Source organism: Vulpes lagopus, chromosome 11 (assembly GCF_018345385.1).
Source record: "Vulpes lagopus strain Blue_001 chromosome 11, ASM1834538v1, whole genome shotgun sequence".
In the NCBI taxonomy this organism is placed as follows: Eukaryota; Metazoa; Chordata; class Mammalia; order Carnivora; family Canidae; genus Vulpes; species Vulpes lagopus.
In genome coordinates, this window is record NC_054834.1 from 65733740 (window position 1) to 65755965 (window position 22226).

Consider the following 22226-nt stretch of genomic DNA (forward strand, 5'->3'; position numbering starts at 1 on the left):
AAACAAACAAAAAACTAACTTGGTTGTTAACCAACCTCACAAAGTTACTCCTTGGTCCTGATAGCTTTCTATAGGAAGAGGCATGTGACCAGCTCCAGTGTACATGAAGAAACTAGGACAAACCTAACCAGTAACTTAACCAGTCCCAGCTAGGGTTACTGTCTTCTGCCTATCTGGGAGTCAGCACTTGGTGAACTGTGTGCTGTGTGCCAGTTGCAGTCTCTTCTCACCGCAGCCTGGCTTCACTCCCCACCCCCCTGCCACTTCTCCCACTTCTGTCTCTAAAGTAGTAGATCCAAGGAGCCAGGGTCTCTGGCAGAATAGAAGAGCGGATAACTGCTGTTGTAATTCTAACTTTTGGATGGTTATGCCTGTATATTAGACAGAAGACAGTTTCTACCTTCCATGGTCAGATGCAGACCAGGGGTCAGGCATTGTTAGCCAGGCTGCAACACTTAGGCCTATGCAATGACATGTTGCCTTTCATTATTTTTAAGTAACGTCCTTTTTAAGTAACGCTATACGTTTAGGAGTTCATTTGTTTACCTCTTTACAGGCTGAACATAACTTCCTTTTTTCAAAATTCCCTGTGTTGAGAACTGAGCTTGAGTGAAGTGAAATCTTTGAGGTAAGGCAATCCTAATGATAAAAATGGAAAGAAGGCCTGCGCAGTTTGGGAGCCTTCAGAGATAGAGTTTTAGAGTCACTGCCTAAATATTGAAATGCCACCATTTGTTGTTTGGAGGATGGGAAGCTAAATTGAGAATGGGAGCACCACATCTGCCTTGACTGCTAAGTATATCCATTTCTACTGCTCACCCATAATAGAATTTTTATGTGGCATTCATTAATCTTGGTTTTAGCATCAGTTTAAAGGAAGACAGAGAATGAAGAGACTTACTTTACATTCCTCTCTTCTTCCCTTACATGTTTGAGTGTAGTGGGCCCTGCTTCTTTGTCATTATCATCACCCTGGTTGTTTTTGTTTGTTTTTCTAGAAAGGTCAAACAACAGAAAAGACATTATTTCCTGGTACTTCATGAGAAGGCAGAATATTACTATTCCATTTTTATTTTTGCTTTTTAAATTTTCTGGTAAATAAGATTCAGAGTAAAGTTTTGCCTGTCCCACCTAATGAAGCAGGAATTTTTAAAAAGTCCTTCACTCTGATGAGGAACTTTAGGGAGCACACTTTGCTCTCAGCACACCACCAAGAAGTTGAGGTTGGTCCAGTGCAGGTAGAAGTCTGTGAGCAATTAGGTTTTTGGTGACCCCTTCTTTAGTCAGCTTTCCTCTGGCCTGCTTCTGCTGGTGTGAACCACTCCTGTGTGACTATGCTGAGGTCAGTTTGGACCCAGCACCATGTTCATTGCTGTCTTTGGCACATGGAAACTGAAGTTTAAACCAAGGACAACAACACAATTTTCCTTTCCAGAAATATTTTCAGACCACATGAGGTGAGCTTTTCCACCCCCCCCCCCTCTGTTTTTATTTTTTGGGTTTGGTTTTGGGGGGGGGTTGTTTTTTTTTTTTTCCCCCCTCAGGTAGTTTAAGGCTTTGGGGCCCCTCAGAACCTGATTTGCAGAAAGGAGTTTGGAGGATGTGAAACAAGTTTGTGTTTCTTCTGCTCTGTTAGCCACTGCTATCTTCATGGATCTGACACTCTATTTATCTGACAGTGCACTTAGTACTGCTTCGCCAGGGAAAATCACACAAACCCAGCCCTGGCGCATCAGCACTTTCATTGTGTGCTGGGCTGAGCCTCCCTTCACATGCTCACATCCCCCTTTTAATCCAGTACTCCCTTTCCCCTCCCCAGTCCTGCCTGTTTCTGTGGCACTTATTGCTGGTTTCCCTGAGCTCCTGTTTCCACTTTGTGTTTTTTGTGGGGCCCAGGAAGCTAAAGCTGTGTGTATTTGTGGATCAGACAAGTGCAGCAAGTTAATATCATTGGCTTCTGAAGGGGAGAGTGAGGTGATGGCTGCGTTTAAGTTGGATTTCCTTCCAGAAATGATGGTGGATCATTGCTCTTTGAATTCCAGTCCTGTGTAAGTATTTTTGTTGTCTAATTTTTATCATAAGCAGAGGAACTGGGCTGTTTTCCTTGTTATTTGATGAAACTGGTTGCTTTCCCTGAAAGAGGGAAGAAAAAAATTGGGTGAGGAAGCAAGAGTCCACACTATTAATATTTTTTATTGTAGTTTGATTCTGTCTCATTACTGTTGATTTCCTTGGGGCTGTAACTAAGTTCTCTACAGAAGGGTGCATTTGATACATGAGCAGCAACATCAACTCAAGTGTGCTGCATTCCTTCAACTTGTAGTGTTTTCCCATATGATAGATTCCAAGGTTTTTTATTTTTATTTTTTTAACCTTAGCTTTACTGCTTTGCATTGGGTTTGCCATTTCAAACAATCTTTTGGGAAGTTATTTATTTATACCAAATTCTTAGACTCCTATCACAGAGGAGACTGGTTGCTAGAGTGTATTTAGTAATGTATGCAGGATGCTGTATTGGCATCTAAACTATAACCCCAGGCCCTGATTTTTCCTAGTCTAATTGAAAATGCCACAGAATACCTGATTTCAGTGATGTTAGATGAAGCCCCCTTCCCCCCCCCAAAAAAGCAAAACTGGATCAATTTTGATTGGCAGTTTGCCCAGATTTTCAACATGAGAATGAGAAATCTAATCAGTGTGCAGTACTGTTCAGGAAGTGATACTGCCATTGTACATAGCTAGGTCGCTAACTTGGCCCTAAGCTATAGCTCTGGGGAACCTGAATTCTGTATTTGGTGGAGAAGAACACATTTCTAACTCCTGACTTCAGTTACTTTAACCAGGCTTCAAAGTATCTTTAAACCTCAAGCAGATGAGCCTTAGGTTATTCAAAGCCAAGAATATTAAATGGTAGAAGAGTCCCTAGATAACAGGTGGTAGGAAAAGTCCTTGAGATTAGGCCTCCATTGGAAACCATTTTACCCTGGGATTACGTGTAACAGGTGTGGATAATAGCAGATTCTGAACAGTTCTCTGTGGAATAGTTTGGGGGCCCTCAAAGTTAGCTGGCTTGCTCATTTGAAGTGGATGCTATGCCTTCTCTATAGTGTCTAAAATAATGGTAATTTAGATGTGTCTTTATATGTGAGTTTTTTACTGCTAAAATATTATTTTAGCTGTAGCTAACAGGTGAAATCACAGTGAAGGCCATCATAAAGACTTAATACATAATAGAAATACTCCCATGTGCCAGATATGTCTCCTTAGAAATAGAACTTTGTGGCTCAGATTATCTTTCATTGTAACAGTTTCTCTCTATGCTTTGCCAAAGGACTGCCTTTGTTCAGTCCTTAGATACAGCATTTTTCCTCAACCTGATTTGTCATCTTTTACAAGGTTAGACTAATTCAGTATCCTGTGAAATCTGGATCACAGATCACTGCATGAAAGTTACCTGGAGTGTAAAAATGCTGATCCCTGGACCCATGCCTAGGTATTCTTATGCTTAGAACTGGGCCCCAGAATCTGTATTTTAGCAATATCTCATGTAGTTTTCATTAATGCACACTAAAGTCCTAGAGCTAGTGGACTGACTGCAGCACATTCGGTTAGAGGTGATGGAGGAGGACAGCATTGCATCATTTTCCCCCTCAAGTGCGTTTGCATTTGTTTTAGTCCGCCATCCTACAAAAGCTTCGGGAAGTTAATTGGGCACTGGCTGTTGCCCCTGTTTTACAGACGAGAAACCCAGTTGAGAGAGGCTATTATTGACTTGCCTGAGGACAGTTGATGTCAGCCTTGGACCTAAAATCAAGTTTAATGATACCTTCTTTTTATTTTTGCCCCTTAGACCAAGCTGCCTCAAGTGTCATTGAGCCAGGTAGCCAACAGCTCCTCTCATTTCAAGTCCTTGGGCCCATTCCCGTGGCTACTGTATGCCAAAATACCATAGTTGGGAAGAAGAAAGTTCTTGAGAATCGTGTGTTTGCCACTTTTTTATTGGATTCTCAGCCCTTCTTTTAACTCCTACTCTTTAGCAGGAAACTTGACGTCAGTGGTTTTCTCTCTCAAGTGATTTTGCCTGGGAATGTGATCTAGCAATGTATTTATTTCAAAATTTCTTTACAACAGAGAAGAATGGCTGGTGGTGGTGTGGAAAGGTTGGAGGACCTGAGCTGTAGTTCCTATCCTTATTTTTAACAGTGTCCTTGATTCTGGTACCCTAGGAGATGGATGTTGTCCAGGAGTTGTAGCTCAGGCCCTTTTCTCTAGGCTTTCCTTTGGCTTAAGGGGGTACGGATGTACTTCTCTATTCTCAGATCTATGTATTTATCCCTCAAGTGTCCCCTAAGCTTCCTATGCAGAATCACGTTTCCAGATTGTCTATACTAGAACCCAGGAGTGATCAGTAACTTCTTTTTCCTCATCTTTTTCATCAAGGGATCTCCCTAGTGGGTCCTGCCCCCAAAATTTTCAGCATTGCTTGAAACTGGGCCCTAATCTTAGGAGCTAGTTTGTGCAGAAGTCTCCATATTTTCCCATTTTATTTCATCCTCTATATTGTCAGGTGTCTTTTAAAAGACAAATCTGATCACTTCCTTGTTTAAAGATTGGAATAAAGCCCAACCCTGTCAGTATCACATGAAAAGCCCTTTTATTGGGTCTTTCCAGTGTTTATTCTCATTGATTTTCTAATGTTTTCTCTCCTTTTTCTAATCTTTTAAAATGTTTGTGTACTCTCCCCTTTCTCAAGTCCCTTTCTACCTTTCTAATGCTCTCATCTCTTTTTTCAGAGTTTTTACCATGTCCTCGTCACTCCATGCTGTACAGCACTGTTTCCAGCCCCTTTGTCCATCCAGCTTAAATCCCCACCCTCCTCCCCAAAAAATCCCAAAACCACCCCCACTATCCTAGCTGCTTTCTTTCACAGAACTTTTAGATATCTGTATAAATATTTATAGGACATTATAATTGTGTCTTTCCAATTGTTCGATGTCATTGCCTTCAGGGCAGGTATTGCTCAGTTCCTTTTTATAGCCCCCTATAGTGTATAGTATCTTGCACATAGTAGGAACTTGGGAAATACAGGTGAATGAATGTTAAGCCCTGTGAGTTTTGTTTTGTTTTGTTTTGTTTTTAATTAAAGGTGGTCACTGAAATAAAGTCTCTAGACATTATCTCCCTTCCTCAGGGAAGAAGGCTGAAAACCTTCACAAGCAGATAGTTAGCCTGTTCAGTTGTTGAAAGGTGATTTAAAAACCATTATCAAAAAAAAAAAAAAAAAAAAAAAACCAAAACCATTATCACTAGCTTTTTCTAGTACCAAACACTCCGACTAACAGGAAGACTTCCCTGTATCCAAATGGAAATTCTTCCTTCCAGCATACATGCATTTTGTCTTGTTTGCACTAGAGAACAGCTGGTACGTAATTCAGGCCGGTGTTTCTGGGTCCTTTTTATTCTCATGTTCTTCTGTGCCAGTTTCCATAGCACAGAGAGGGACCTGATAGGGGTGGGTGGCTGGCTGGAGATTGGGAGGCAACAAATGTTTATGCCTCTTGAGGAGTTGGAAGGATTGGTAGGCATCTGAAATTTTTCTATTTATATAATGAACAAATAAATGGAGGTCAACAGGTAGTGAGAAGAAGTGAGTGAAAAAAATGAGTAATGAAAGGTTTCGGAAATGATTTTTAAAAATTTATTGAGGTATAATTGAAATATACTATATTAGTTTCAGTTGTGGAACACAGTGATTTGACATTTGTGGATGTTGTGAAATGGTCATGACAGTAAGTAATAAACATTACTGTTTATCACCTTGCAGAGTTAATAGTTTTATTTTATTCCCATGATCTACATCACATCCCCATGACTTACTTATTTTATAACTAGGAATTTATACTTCTACTTTTTAATCCCTTCTACCCATTTTGTTCCCCCCCTTTCCAAGGAAAATTTTTTTTAAGGTTTTATTTATGTATTCATGAGAGAGAGAGATAGAGACAGAGACACAGGCAGGTAGAGAGGCAGGCTCCTCGAGGGGATCCCCATGTGGGACTCGGTCCCGGGACAGCATGACTATGCCTTGAGCCAAAGGCAGACGCTCAACTATTGAGCCACACAGGCTCTCTAGGAAATGTTTTTTTAAACAGACATGAAGTTAGTATTTATTCACACGAGCTAGCGTATATTAAAGGGTTTTCTTGTGAGGGTACATGCACATGGACCAGACTAATAAGGAACTCCACAGCTGGAAGGTGTGGAAACTGCCACATTTCTGACCCAGGACACATGTTCTGCTCTCTCTGCATGTGCTGCTACTTCTACTTTTCATCCACCTCATAACTGTGGGGACAGCATGGCTTTGGCTTGCCACTGCCCTTCCAGCCTGGTCTCTCACTCCTCTCTCTGTCTCTGTCTCTCTCAAATTAAGATATAATTCACACAACACAAAATATACCCTTTTAAAAGTGCACAACTCAGTGACTTTTACTATATCCACAAAGTTGTGCAGCTTGTCACCACTGTCTTATTCCAGAACACTTTTATCACCTCCAAGAAAAAATTCTATACCTCGTAGCAGTCCTCTCCCTACCCCCAGTTCCTATTCCTACGCATCTGTTATAGATTGGTCTGTTCTGGAAATTTCACATAAATGAAGTCACACAATGTGTAGCCTTTGGCAGTTGTCTTCTTTCACTTGGTATCATGTTTTTAGCCTTCATCTGTGTCATAGCCTGACCTCCATTACTTCTTGCCACTGCCCTTTTATCTTGTTAACTTATGCTATCTCTAGATGAAACTTTCCCACTTCTGACTTCACCACTGCCTATTTCTCTTAGCCAGTTCCAGATTCTTTAGAGCAGTATTCTGTGCCATAGAAGTTTCTATGATGATAAAAATGTTCTGTATCTCACCTGTCCTGTGCAGTAGCCGCATGTGGCCGGTGGCTATTGTCTTGCTCAGTGCATCTCTAAGGAACAAGCCAAGCCTGCCTTTCTGTTTTAGGCATAAGTCAGCTTTCTGGCTAGTCGGTAGATCAGTTGCTAGATTAAGATCCACGCCATAGTCTAGTTAGCTGGGGGTCAGGGGATAGGAAAGAGGGACAGAACATCAACTGCCTCCCTGAGCTGGGCCTGGGGCCAGGAAGTTTTGAGAGAGATAGGAAAAAGAGAAAGGAGGGTTCAAGAATTCTGAACAGAAGTGTGCTTTCAATATAGAGCTCTTTGTTTTCTCTCTCCCGTTTGGCTTCCAAATTGTTTATTATTTTCCTATGCCATGTTCCATCAAGAATCATGGTGGACAAGGCAGCCTCTGGTCCTGATTTTTCATAACTTCTCATTCTTAATGATTCTGCTAGAAGCAGAAACATAAAAAGAGATGAATTGGTGCTATACCTCTCCCCTAAAACACTTGCTCCCTCCTCATCTCTCTTCTTCCCTCACTGCTACAGGCCCTGCTTTTCCCCTCTTCCATCCTACTCTCTGGTCAATACTTTCACAGAGGGTAAGAATTTCCATAGATTTGCCTCTTAGGAATGACAAGGGACAGTAAAGGTACTTCTCCAGGGGGCTGCTGAATTCACTGGTCTTGAGTAGTTATAATATCAGAAATTTATGATCACTGACTTTGAGGGGTTCTCCATCAACGGGGAGGTAAGGCACACATTTGAGAGTGTTTTTGGTGATATGTAGAGTAAATGCCATACATGGATGATGTGGGTCCTTGCCATATCACACTAAGAGTCTCGTCTCCATGTGACTTTTTGTGCAGTGGTAACTTTTAACTAAGGACAACACGCATGCTGGTGGAAGTATGTGTGGAAGGTTAGAAGAACCTTCTATGTGGAAGGTTAGAAGAACATTCTCTTCCAACACAATAACAGTTGATACCCACATTTTCCTTTTTCACCAACATATACTACATTTCACACAGCATCTGGCCTGTATAAGTAAGTGCCGTGCCCAGTATTTATTAGAGGAAGAAATAAGTCAATGCAAAACTCCAGCTACATGATGTCCACAGCATCTTCAACCTGGCCTGATAATTACTTAGTCTAGTTATTATAAAAGTTTCAAAAGGGTTAAGTTTGAAGATTTTCCCTGGTCCTTAGCATTGAATAGCACTGGTCTAGGGGATTCTTCCGGCTAGTGAATTGGTATACACTGGGGGAAAGGATGGCTTGTAGAGTGGGTGGACACGAAGAAATGGAGACAGATTTGTAAAGAGAGAAAGGGAGGGCATTTGTCTAGAATGCCGAGTCTCCACTGCACGTTTAGATAAACTCTAAATCACATATATATATATTGACTATGCTTATCCTTTTGCACTAAACTGTGATGTAGAAAATTTGGAAATGACACACAAATGCAGACAGAAAGGCTAGACTGAGAGCTGTTGTTGCTAGTATAATTATGAATTAATAAACTCCTGCCTCTTCTCAAAAATAGTGTCAGCATCCTTACCATCAAAACATATTCTGAACACCATTTGGGTTCTCTGTTAACCCTCCCTGGAATATCAACATGATTAAAGACTAGCAGCATTTTAATAAAATAATATTAAAGCTAATAATTAAGCCTGTTGATGGCAAGTTGTAGGGACCGACAACCATTGTTTCATTAGTTACAGAGCTTTTTTTAAAATCATAGTAGCATAAAAAAAAAAAAATCATAGTAGCATGATTTCTGTTAGAACACTGGGATTAAGCTTCTACAAGCAACTACAGTATATTTTTACAAACTTGCCACAAATGGTTTGAATTAGTAAAGGAAGCCAATAAAACAATGCATTTCAAAACACTTGGGCAAAAAAAAAGGATATTGATCTTCTGAGAATCAAATAATCACAGGAGAGCCTAGCTGCTCTTTAATGTGTGAGCTCTCTTTGTGCACAATGTTCATTTTTGTCAGGATTAGTTGCTTAAACTAAATGGAGAATTGTTGAGAACAAGAAATTGCTCCCATCCCACATCTGAATATTTCTTTAAACCAGCTGCTGTACTAGGTGTGGCTGTAAGAATGAATAGCAAATAAAACAGCTTCTGCCTTCAAGGAACTGTCAGTCTGGTTGGGAGAGGTAGATACAGCCAGATTATGCTAAACAGTGATAAATACTGTAATGAAGGTGGAAATTTAGTACAGTTTAAGTCCTGATGGAACTGATCGAATTAACATGAAGGAGTATGGGAAACCTTCACAGACATTGTGACAAGAGTCAGTCTATATATGCCATTTTTCTTACACCTTTGATATTTAGTGTGAGATTCAGGAAAGGTAATGTGTAAATAGCTCCGGTGGGGTTCAGTTATAAGAAATTTAGGAATTAACAGGGTGCCTGCATGGCTCAGTCCGTTAAGCATCTGACTCTTGATTTCAGCTTAGGTTGGGATCTCAGAGTCGTGGAAACCATGCTCACTGGGATGTCTGCTCAGGAGTCTCCCGACTCCCTCTGCCCCTCCTCGTGCTCTTGTGTGTGGTGCTCGCACGCATGCACGCGTACGCGCTCTCTCTCTCAATCAAATCTTTAAAGAAAATAAATTTAGGAGTTAAAATACAGAGATTGAGCTACCTGCCATAGATCCAGCATTCTCAGGGATCTTCAGATATTGTTGAGAAGATAGCAGTGATGGAAAAACTATTATTTTTCCTTTAAAGAAAACTAGCATTTTCCTTAGGGTTGATATTAGGACACGGCAAATTTGAATATGATGAAGTGGTTAATTAACCATGCTAGCGATTTGGAATTTAAGTTGTTAATGGTTGAGCAAGATCTTAGGCAGTGGTAGGAAAAGGACTTTGATTCTTTCTTAGTGGAAACATTTGTAGTCCAGGAATGAATCCTCTTAGGTTCTTGTTGGTGCGGAGGGGATAAAAAAGAAGGTATTAAGTAGGAGCATTACAAGTTTGATGTGATAGGACTGTGACTGTTTAAAAGGCAAAGCTTTGTTTCAGTCTGGGAGAGGCAGAACTCAAGAGCATGGGGACTAGGCCTGAGACATCAACATTCAAAAGCCAACTTTCTCCCTCTCCCCGCTACACTTCCCCCAGCCCCTGCCCCAAAGTGGGATTCAGACTCAAACAACCCTGAGATTGTCACATGCTCTCCTGATGACTGAACCAGCCAGGAGCCCCAGGCTGACATTAACTCATTTCTTAGCTCAGGCCTTGGAGATCAAGTGCTTCTGTTTTAACATCTACTAAAAGAAAACTTTTCACCTGTCATTGTATACAGAGGGAGTTTTGAGTCTTACCCATAATCAGTAGTCCTTTGTGATTTTTGTGCACGTTTTTTTAAAGTTTTGTTAACTGTGCTTCAAAACTGAAAACTTCAGGAACTTTACCTCTTAAGTTCTTCTGAAAATGTACATGGTAGATAAGGAATGAGTGATACTTGGTTCCTTAGTTAAAACCCAGAATGTCCTAATCAGAATTGTGACTTCATTTTGGGATCTAATGGAAGGCATGGCCATGGTGAACGGGAGGACCAGGGAACTCTGGTATATTGAATGGCAGTAGTGAAAAGAAGTAGAATTCTTTCCCCCTACTTTTTCAGGAAGTAGTTGAGATCTTTAAAGGAAAAAAAAGAAAAACACCTCCCTTTGGAGAGTACTGTGAATACATAATGGAAACTATATTTTGTTTCATGCAGCTCAAAGAAAATGAACGGCACCCTGGACCACCCAGACCAACCAGATCTTGATGCTATCAAGATGTTTGTGGGCCAGGTTCCGAGAACCTGGTCTGAGAAGGATTTGAGGGAACTCTTTGAACAGTATGGTGCTGTCTATGAAATCAATGTCCTAAGGGATAGGAGCCAAAATCCTCCTCAGAGCAAAGGTAAGGGCTTTGGATTTTATAGGTAATTTCTGTCATGTACTTGCCAGAATGCTCCTCTGGTTACATTCCAAGGGAAGAAGTATGTCCTTTTATAGTAGTTATCTTCCAGCCCAAACACATTAAATTGCATAAAAATAAAAAGTTAAGGTGACATCATGAGGATAATTTGTAAATTGGATCGTAGGCGGTCCTTTGCAAGAGCTCTAAATTCAAGAGACAGACTCATGAGTGTGTGTGTGTGTTGTGTGTGTGTCTTTCTCTCTTTTTATGTGAATGTCTCTTGATCTTGGAGATTGAGTGACAAAGTTGACATAAACTAACCACATAAGGTTTTCTTTGGTGTTTTGGCTAGAGTAAGCTGAAAGAAAAAGACTGTCCAGGGATGCCTGGGTGGCTCAGAAGTTAAGCATCTGCCTCTGTCTGTGTGTCTCTCATGAATAAATAAACAAAATCTTAAAAAAAAAAAAAAAAGTGTCCACACCCTATGTATGGCTTTCTGTTAATGTTACAGAGGCCTGGCAGGATGGCTTAGCAACCAGGAGGGACCTGTTTGTAGGTAACCTGTTTGTTGTAGCCTACAAAATGAATGGAAGAAAGGCTGAGATACTTCCAGAAATACCTAGCAGAGTAGAAACTTCATAGCAATGGTAGAAAAGCCATCAGCTTTGCCCTGTACATGCACATACAATATTCTTTTCCAAATAATGGATTTCAGAATAATTTTCAGTGGAAGCTTTTCTATGGTGCAAATGTGAACAGCAGGATTTTTTTTTTTTTAAGATTTTATTTATTCATGAGAGACAGAGACATGGGCAGAGGGAGAAGTAGGCTCCCTGCAGGAAGCCCAAGGCGGGGCTCGATCCCAGAACTTCAGGATCACACCCTGAGACAAAGGCAGACACTTAACCACTGAGCCACCCAGGCATCCCAAGCAGGATTGTTATTTTTTATTTTTTTAAGATTTTATTATTTTATTTACTCATGAGAGACACAGAGCAAACGAGAGAGAGGCAGAGGGAGAAGCAGGCTCCACACAGGGAGCCCGACGTGGGAGTCGATCCTGGGTCTCCAGGATCAGACCCTGGGCTGCAGGCGGCGCTAAACCGCTGCGCCACCAGGGCTGCCCGGATTGTTATGTCTGAAGCCAGCTTAATAACAGAGGGTCTAGAAGCAGAGAAAGTATTTTCTTTTTGTGGCATAGTTAACCTAAAATGTAAAGCATTATAGTTTCTGAAAATGACTGGCAGTATAACATGCAGTAATCTAAAATCTTAATTGCAGAGTGATTTTGAAAGGAATCAATATTGTATCTCATAGGGCTAGAAGCCCATATTTATAAGACACACTTCTCCCCTCACATCCCTAATAAAGATAAAAGCACAAAATCTGCAGATCTCCTCAGGGCCATGTGTTGTTAGAAGCTTAATTATATTTGATGAGAACCAAAAGTCCAAAAAAAAGATATTAAGAGTTTCTTGCTCTTTAGTCATTTTATAATTTAATAAGCGGTCATTATGTTTGAGGCATATGGTAGAAATTGACTACAATGTAAGGAATGATTTATTCTGAGAAAGAATGAATTAGTTCCTGGTAGACTATAAGCCGCAAGAGTGCTGGGCCCCTGTTTCTTTTTCTGTTCCTGAGGGTCTTGCCGAGCACTCTACCTGGTGCTCCAAGTAGGGTGGCTTGAATGGCATGGTACTGTGACATTTGTAAGGGAAGTTATCTTTCCCAGAGAAGTTAGAGGAGCAGCTAAGGAATTTTAGTAGAATTCAGAGACTATAACAATAGGGAAAATGTGTAGAAAGTAACGGGGTTTTTTTTGCCTCACTCTCCCCCTCCTCTCTTTCTCTCTCTCCTTTGGAGTGGGGGTGTGTGCTAATTTTAATAAACCCAGCCTTCTCTTTGAAGTTGCAGTATGTCCGTGGTGGAGGCAGTGCTGTAGGAATTATCTGCTTCCAAAGGACTGGTTTGATTTGGTGAAATTTTGTTTATTGCAGGGTGCTGTTTTGTTACATTTTACACCCGCAAAGCTGCATTAGAAGCTCAGAATGCTCTTCACAACATGAAGGTCCTCCCAGGGGTAAGAAAGCTCCTACTAATAAGTGGAACTGTGGTGGTTTTGACATATGGAACATACTTATACATGTCAGGCACACACTGAAAACCATTTTGGGAACAAGGTGACTGCCACAGAGATTGATATAAAGGAAGACATGAAGGGAACATTTAAAAGAAGATAGGCTGAAAGTCGTTTAGTTTTCTCTTAGCCAACAGAAATTTGACTTCTTGATTCACATTCTGTCTGATGTTTTGGGAAGAAATGATTGTGAGGCAGATGTGAGGTCAGAGAAAACTCTTAAGGCTCTAGTTTTGATACTTGCCTTTAGAGTCCTCATATTTCTGAATGCTCTCAATGTGTACAGTGATATTTGTGTGTTTTCCTTTTTAGATGCATCATCCTATACAGATGAAACCTGCTGACAGTGAGAAAAACAATGGTAAGCAATGGTGTTAAGCCCCCTCCCCTTATAAGATTTCTTCTACTTTACTGTTCGTTCCGTTGGCATCTGGATTGTATTTGCTTTAAGCAATTGTTTTTTGTTTTTTTAATTGACACCTAAGGAACATAAAACATTAAATTTGTTTCTGGTGTGCAGTATAACTATTCAGTACTTGTATGTATTTGAAATGATCACCCATGATAAGTGAGTTACTATCTGTGAACATTCCAAAAATGTTATTCTTTTGATGAGAATTTTTAAGATCTGCTTTCTAGGCAACTTTCAAATATGCAGTATAGTACTATTAACTAAAGTTACCACGCTAGGGATCCCTGGGTGGCGCAGCGGTTTGGCGCCTGCCTTTGGCCCAGGGCGCAATCCTGGAGACCCGGGATCGAATCCCACGTCAGGCTCCCGGTGCATGGAGCCTGCTTCTCCCTCTGCCTATGTCTCTGCCTCTCTCTCTCTCTCTCTCTCTCTCTCTCTCTCTCTGTGACTATCATAAATAAATAAAAATTAAAAAATAAATAAATAAAGTTACCACACTAAATTATTTTCTAATGGGAAGTTTGTACCTTTTGGTCTTTTTCTTTTCAGCCTTTTTACCCACTCCCATATGTCCAACCCTTGGCAACCACCAATCCTGTTCTGTGTATTTGTGAATCTGGGGTGTTATTTTTGTTGTTGTTTTTTAAGATTTTCTTTTTTTTAAGATTTTATTTATTTATTCATGAGAGGCCCAGAGAGAGAGAGAGAGGCAGAGACACAGGCAGAGGGAGAAGCAGGCTCCACGCAGGAAGCCCAATGTGGGACTCGATCCCGGGTCCCCAGGATCACACCCCAGGCTGCAGGCAGCACTAAAACGCTGTGCCACCGGGGCTGCCCTGTTTTTTAAGATTTTATTTATTTATTCATGAGAGACAGAGAGAGAGAGGCAGAGACATAGGCAGAGAGAGAAGTAGGCTCCATGCAGGGAGCTGGATGTGGGACTCCATCCCGGGACCCCAGGACCACACCCTAAGCCCAAGGCAGATGCTCAACCACTGAGCCACCCAGGCATCCTTTTTTGTTTGTTTTTAAGATTTTACATATAAGTGAGATCATAGAGTATCTTTGTCTTAACTTATTTCACTTAGCATAATGCCCTCCATTCTTTCTTATGGCTGAATAATATCCAGGGTGTGTGTATGTGTGTACTCCACATTTTCTTTATCCAGTTATCTGTTGATGGACACTTAGGTTGTTTCCATATCTTGGCTATTGAAAATAATGCTGCAGGGACACCTGGGTGGCTCAGCAGTTGAGCGTCTGTCTTCAGAGCATGATCCTAGAGTCCCAGGATCGAGTTCCACATTGGGCTCCTTGCATGGAACCTGCTTCTCCCTCTGCCTGTGCCTCTGTCCCCTGCCCCCCTCTGTGTCTCTCATGAATAAATAAATAAAATAAAATCTTAAAAAAGAAAGAAAGAAAGAAAGAAAGAAAGAAAGAAAGAAAGAAAGAAAGAAAAAACATATGTGGTAAAACATTTTAAAAAAGAAAAAATAAAGAGAAAATAATGCTGTAGCACATATGGGTATGCAGTTTTTTCTTTTTTTTTCAAGATTTTAAAGTAATCTCTACACCCAGTGTGGGACTCAGACTCACAACCCCAAGGTCAAGAGTTGCACACTCCATTGACTCAGCCAGCCAGGTGCTCTGGGGCGAGGGCGGGCGGGGGGGGGGGGGCAGCTTTTTGAGTTAGTGTTTTCATTTTCTTCAGATAAATACACAGAAGTGGAATTGTGGGATCATATGGTAGCTCTCTCTTTAATTTTTTGAGGAACCTCCATATTATTTTTTTTACAGTGGCTGCAACCAGTTTATATTCCCACCAGTGGTGCACAAGAGCTCTCTTCTTCACATTCTAACTCTTGTTATTTCTTGTCTTTTTGATTATAGCCGTTCTAACAGGTGTGAGGTGTTACTCATTCTGGTTTTGATTTGTATTTCCTTGATAATTAGTGATGTTGAGCATCTTTTCATATATCTGATGGCCATCTCTATGTCTTTGGAAAAATATCTGTTCAGATTCTCTGCTCATTTTTTAACTAGATGTTTTGTTTTGTTTTGTTTGCTAGCTATTGAGTTGTATGAGTTTTTTCATATATATATCTTAGATATTAACCCTTTATCAGATAGATGATTTGCAGATGTTTTCTTCAATTCAGTAAGTTGCCTTTGCATTTTGTTGAGGGTTTCTTGGCTCTGTAGAAGCTTTTTTTTTTTTTAATAGATTTTATTTATTTATTTATTTATTTATTTATTTATTTATTTATTTAAAATTTTTATTTATTTATGATAGAGAGAGAGAGGCAGACAGAGAAGCAGACTCCATGCACTGGGAGCCCGATGTGGGATTCGATCCTGGGTCTCCAGGATCGCGCCCTGGGCCAAAGGCAGGCGCCAAACCACTGCACCACCCAGGGATCCCAGATTTTATTTATTTATTCATTTGGGAGAGAGCACATCTGTAGGGAGCCTGACATGGGACTTGATTCCCGGACCCCAGGATCACAACCTGAGCCAAAGACAGACGCTCAACTGACTGAGTCACCCAGGCACCCCCCACCCCTTTAATATATTTTATTTATTCATTTGAGAGAGTGTAGAAGCTTTTTGTTGTCTTTGTTTTTGGAGTCATATCCAAAAACTTCTTCTCTAAGATCCATGTTAAGGATTAAGGAGCTTTACTACCTGTGTTTTCTTCTAGGAGTTCTGTGGTTTGGGGTCTTTTATGGTTTTAGGTTTTATGGTTTCAGGTATAATCCATTTTGAGTTTGATAGAAGATAGTACTCCAGTGCACTAAGTAATCTGTCATCTAAATTGTTTTTTTTTTCTTTAAAATAAATATGGTGAATAATGAGATAAATAGAGTTGGTAGTTAAACAGTATAAGAACATTTTAGAATAAACTGGAATATCTTTTTTTTTTTTTTTAAGATTTTATTTATTTATTCATGAGAGACACACAGAGAGAGAGAAACACAGGCAGAGGGAGAAGAGGCTCCATGCAGGGAGCCCGATGTGGAACTAGATCCTGGATCTCCAGGATCTCACCCTGGGCTGAAGGCAGCGCTAAACCGCTGAGCCACCCGGGCTGCCTGATCAATATAATTTCTTATGGACAGTAATGGGGGTGGGGAGATGGACAAGTTGGGAAGGAGAACTTAATCTTCAAGAGAATAATCAGAGGGCGGCTCGGTGGCTGGGTTGGTTGAGTGTCTGCTTTTTTTTTTTTTTTTAAAGAAGGAGAGAAAGAATCTTTTTTTTTTTTTTTTAATTTTTATTTATTTGTGATAGAGAGATTGAGAGAGAGAGAGAGAGGCAGAGACACAGGCAGAGGGAGAAGCAGGCTCCATGCACCGGGAGCCCGATGTGGGATTGGATCCCGGGTCTCCAGGATCGCGCCCTGGGCCAAAGGCAGGCGCCAAACCGTTGCGCCACCCAGGGATCCTGAGTGTCTGCTTTTGGCTCAGTTCATGAACTCAGGGTCCTGGGATCGAACCCTATGTCAGGCTCCTGCTCAGTGGGGACCCTGCATCTCCCTCTCCCTCTGCCACTCCCCCTGCTCATGCTCTCTTACTCTCTCTTTCTCTCTCTCTCTCTCTCTCTCAAATAAATAGAATCTTTAAAAAAAAAAAAAAAAAGATGAAGAATCAGAAAAGGAAAGTGACAGTCACACTCACTGAAAGATATGTTGTGTTTCTCTTGTCCTGTCAGTTAAGCTTGAAAACTTTTCCTTTGGTACAGTAGTATTACTAGTAAGAGCAAACATCACCAAGTGCTAGGCAAGCTTCTCAGTGCTTTGCATTTAATACCTAAAGCTACCCTGAGGTAAACACAGTTACCCTTATTCATCATAAGTGACATTCATGGAATGGTTAAGTAACTTCCCCAAGATCACAAAACTACAGTATTTTATCTAAATGCTTTCAGTTTTAATTTTAAGATACAATTGATTAGGGATCCCTGGGTGGCGCAGCGGTTTAGCGCCTGCCTTTGCCCAGGGCGCGATCCTGGAGACCCGGGATCGAATCCCACATCGTGCTCCCGGTGCATGGAGCCTGCTTCTCCCTCTGCCTGTGTCTCTGCCTCTCTCTCTCTCTCTCTGTGACTATCATAAATAAATAAAAATTTAAAAAAAAAAAGATACAATTGATTATAAAAGAAAGTGCTAAAATAAATGATGAAAAAATGTTTATCTTAGAATTCAAGCAATACAGTATAAAAGGCATAGTGCCAGGATTCAAATATAGACAGTCTGACCCAGAGTCTATACACCACCTCTTGTAGTAATAATGTTCAAGCCTTTTGTGTTTTACTCTCTTAGCAGTGGAAGACAGGAAGCTGTTTATTGGTATGATTTCCAAGAAGTGCACTGAAAATGACATCCGAGTCATGTTCTCTTCATTTGGACAGATTGAAGAATGCCGGATATTACGGGGACCTGATGGCCTGAGCCGAGGTGGGTACATTTTTAGCTTTTAAAGATATTTGCCTTAAATTGGAGTCTCTTTTAGTTGAACCAGTGGAACCAGTGATCCCTGACCAACATGGCCATGTCATGATGGAGAGTTTGGGCATGGTGTTGTAAATCTAGGTCCCATCATGGCTCCTCTTACCAGTTGATTCCTTTCAAATTGTCCCAACCCCCTAAGGAGTCTGCACTCTGCACTTCAATTTCATGTGTTAAAATTTTCTCTTTTTGTGCTTGAGAGGTCCTTAATGCCAGAATGGAACACTTTCTTCTCAAGAGGAACTAGAGGATTATGATTCCTCCTTTTATCCGTTTATCAAGCACTTTCTTTTCTATTGTGCTTCCCTGGTTTTTCATGAAAGCACTTATCACTGTTATGATATATATGTCTACTCCACTAGATATTAAACTCCTGAAGGCAGGAACAATAACTGTATTGCTGGCATAGTACTTGGCACATAGTAGGTGCTCAGTAAATGTCTATCAGATAATTAATAAGCAAATGAATGAATGAGTTATTGACACTTCTCTTACCAGGTTGTGCATTTGTGACTTTTACAACAAGAGCCATGGCACAGACGGCTATCAAGGCAATGCACCAAGCACAGACCATGGAGGTAGGGAGCAGATTGAATGAAAGGGAAAGTTCCCTTAGCCTGAGAGTACTAGGACAGTTGGCCATCAAAGCTCTGCAGCATGTACAGCATCTGATTGCCCTAAAGGTTAAGCAGGATAAAGATTTTAAAGTTAAAAAATGATGCTCTCTTTGAAATTAACATATTAGAAATAGCCCTTTTAAATTTGTGTTTTGCCACTTGTGTCTATCAGGAAGAGAGTCATTTGGCAGTGAATGAAATTAAATTCATCCTGTGTGTCACTGCAAAGGAGGATTTTTTTCTTCACGTAGAAGGAGGAATTTGACCCTTTGGCTTTGGTGTTTTCATAGGGTTGCTCATCTCCCATGGTGGTAAAATTTGCTGATACGCAGAAGGACAAAGAACAGAAGAGAATGGCCCAGCAGCTCCAGCAGCAGATGCAGCAAATCAGCGCAGCATCTGTGTGGGGAAACCTTGCTGGTCTAAATACTCTTGGACCCCAGTATTTAGCAGTGAGTCTTTGTGGTTTGCTTTCTGCAGACTGTGCAAGCTCCCAGCTGTTTCTTCTTGTGCTGTCCCTAGCTAATAGTCACAATGGCATTTATGACTTTAACATGTCAGAATTTTTTGTAAAACTTCAGGCACTGCAATATTTTTTAAGTTATGTTAGTATATCTATCTTACCATATCTCCCCCCCCCCCTTCTCTTTTCACTCTTTTCACACATACTGGATTATATCTTGAGGCTTCTGCTACTATTAAAGTGAAATCCTGATTTTCTGATGTAAAGATTTAGAAATATTTCCTATGTCCCTCTTCCTTCAGTTTTTTGAAAAGAAAATCCTGAGGGAATCTTAACTACCAAATATCTTTCTCCATAGTTCTTTCTCCCAGATACGGAGGTCATCTTTAAAATCCTTACTGAGTCTTCCTTAAGAGTATGATACATGTTTCTTTCTACTGACTGAGAGGTCAAGATATTGACATGGACTTTACTAAATGAGTATTACAGGTGTATATTTGAGTGTTATAATGTATGTTATAGGGGATCATCGCTGCTTTAACACTTAAAAGAATAGCAGTCAGTACTAGACACTTAAAACTATCTCATCTGTGAAGCTATCACTGAGGGAAAATAAGTGGTGAAACCAGTAGACTTGTATGGATAGTTCCAAAAATATATACACGTGATTAAAGTCTTTCACTCTTCATCCTTTAAAACATTGTTTTATATAGAAACAAAAGAAAGGCAATGATTTCTATCCCCCAGTACTGAGTTTTGCTAATTTGATGCCAAATATGGTTTTCATATTTCTAAAACGTTAGAAGAAATCCCAATTTTCCAGCCAGTATTTCTCTGAAGTCAAAAAGTGTAGATGGTTGGTATATCTCAATAGATTAAATTGCTTCTTAGTGATAGCACATTGCTTATAAGTTCAGAAAATTCAGAGAGATTTTTTATTCAGTCTTTTGCCAAAATGATAATATGTTGAAAATGGTCTCCATGATTATACATTTGCTTTTCTTAGAGAGTTTGGAGCTCTTTTTAGGGAAGACTCCCCTTTTTATTGCCATTGCCACGTTGAACAGTGCATGATGGTATTTGTTGAGAACTGTGGTCTTTGTTTTAGTTAGGCATGATCCCTACCCTCAGAGCTGTTCTCATTTAGGGAGGAAATGAAAGTGCCAAGTATAGTATGTATGGTCCACCAGTTGGAATTGAGCACATTGCCTGAGGTATTTAAGACAAAGACATGGATGTATAAATGATAATACATTATCATTAATTGTAAGGTTCTTTCTGGAATAGGTAGACTTGAACCTGATCTCCCTTGGACTAGAGCAGTGGTTCTTAATCTTTGTGGGGTGTCGACGCCTCTGAGAATCTGATAAAAATTTTGTGTGTACCCTTTTTTTCATTCTGTATCTGAAGGTTTGTGGACCTTCTGAAACCTGTATGAACTAAAGGGTTGCATGATGACAGAGGAGGGAAGTCAGATGTTTATGGGAATAAGCAGGTTTGAATAAAAGATCCAGAAACAGGAATACCAGTTGTCCATAAGGAAAAGTGAGTCGCTTTGAAAGGTTTTCAGCTGGCTTGTTAGATGAAATTTGCTGTTTGCTAAGATAGTGAATGAGATCATGGAGATCCATAAGCTTCGACAGGCCCTCTTATTTTGTTAAGGAATAACCATTGAAAGAATATACATTGAACTGATCTCTCAGTCTGTCAATCATTTGGTCATCTGCAATAGTTGGAGATCAGTTTGGTGGGGAGGAGATAAATGGGGCTGGGTGGATGTTGGAGAGTATGGAGAGGCTGATTAGTCTTGAGTCTTTTGTGACCAGGAAAGAATGACTTCAAGAAATACCCTGAAATGGTTAGATTTGATAATTAAAATAGTTGTGTGAAGTAGAAATTGGGTATCTAGATGGAAACAGTCTGCCCAATAAGATATGTGGCCTGAACTAAGGAGAACTTCGAAGAGAGGAACTAGAAGTGGCAGTCATCCATGTGCAGACTCTCATTGCAGTGGATTGCAAAGCTGCTTGAGTCGAGCTTAGTTCTCTGCTCTCCTTCTGTCCTCTGCTGTGCTGCCTTCTGTTGCCCAGGGACTTGGGCTTGGCTCAATACTTAGTGAACGTATCTGTCTGGGCCAGGGCTTTAGCTGTGTTGTATTGTCCTGTGCTGTCATAAAGCCTCATATTTCTGTTGTTTTGGCTTGGGTTCTTGTCTTCAACTCTCTTCTCTCTGGGGGCCTCTGCACTCTCGCTTTGCTGTGCTGTAGAGTTATCCCAGATGCAGAACCAGCCCTCACTCTCACTCTTGTTCTGTTTTTTGGTGTAATGTCTAGCTTTATTTGCAGCTCCTTCAGCAGACTGCCTCCTCTGGGAACCTCAACACCCTGAGCAGCCTCCACCCAATGGGAGGTAAGTGTTTCACTGCTGTGGAGGAGCAGCAGCAACCAGGCCACCAGACCCAGCTAACAACAGTCTGAGAGTTTTGCACCGTTTGTACAGAAAACAAATGTTTACCCACTCATTACATAAATCTAATGTAAGGTGAACATCCCAGGACTCAACTACCTTGTCTCTGGAAGGTGGCTCTTTTAGTTGCTGATGTTAAGATTGCCCTGGGGTTTTCTGATGCTCCTCACCCCTTTAAGTCTGTTGAGGAGGGAAATGGAAAAAAACTGTTAGCATGAGTAGACTTATCTGAGGCCATTTTTATAAGGAGAAAATTGCAGGAACTTTGTTTCCACAATAAAGTGACTTTTCAGTGACTTTGAGAAGCCTTAGAAGGCATCCATGCAAATGGCTTACCCAGAAACTGCTAGAACCTAGACAGTTTACTTCTTTGTCTTAATACCTGTTATTTCTTAGGTGATTTTACCTTTTGTTGCTGTTAACAGCAACAAATTAACAGCAATGGTTAAAAATATGGAAAACTTAATTGACACATGCCTAAGTTTATGACAAAATGGGGTGCCATAGGCAAACTTGATGGTGGGGCCATCAGACAAGTTAGTGGAGTAGAGCTTTTCCAGAGCCCCTGCCCCTACCTCTTCTGCAGTGGATTAAGGCTCAGCAAGTGCACCTGAGAAAGGGGTCATCTTAGGTGAACTGCATTTTACTGTTTGAGAAATTTTTATAGTGGTTCACTTTGTCTCAGGGACTTGGAGTTTGCTGTGTTTTTGAAAATTTGCTAGATTGTAAATCTGTGTTGTAGTTTAGTTTTTATTCTCACTAACTCTCCCTCCAACCACCACCA

General features: G+C 40.6%; 1 protein-coding gene across 16 annotated transcripts in view; it reads left to right on the forward strand.

Annotated features, from left to right (window-relative positions):
• Positions 1-22226, forward strand: part of CELF1 (CUGBP Elav-like family member 1) — an 88837-nt gene that overhangs the window by 47773 nt on the left and 18838 nt on the right. For 6 of the 16 annotated variants that reach the window (XR_005990557.1, XM_041773184.1, XM_041773182.1 and 3 more), the window contains 9 exons: positions 557-628; positions 1897-2048; positions 10651-10838; positions 12839-12921; positions 13291-13339; positions 17712-17846; positions 18396-18475; positions 18805-18966; positions 21310-21385. Coding sequence is in view for 15 of the 16 variants with exons in the window: in XM_041773184.1 (XP_041629118.1) it covers positions 1978-2048; positions 10651-10838; positions 12839-12921; positions 13291-13339; positions 17712-17846; positions 18396-18475; positions 18805-18966; positions 21310-21385 (844 nt within the window). In the remaining variant the exon portion in view is untranslated. The remainder of the gene's footprint in view (positions 1-556; positions 629-1896; positions 2049-10650; positions 10839-12838; positions 12922-13290; positions 13340-17711; positions 17847-18395; positions 18476-18804; positions 18967-21309; positions 21386-22226) is intronic. The other 10 variants (XM_041773194.1, XM_041773192.1, XM_041773190.1 and 7 more) reach the window with 5 other exon arrangements.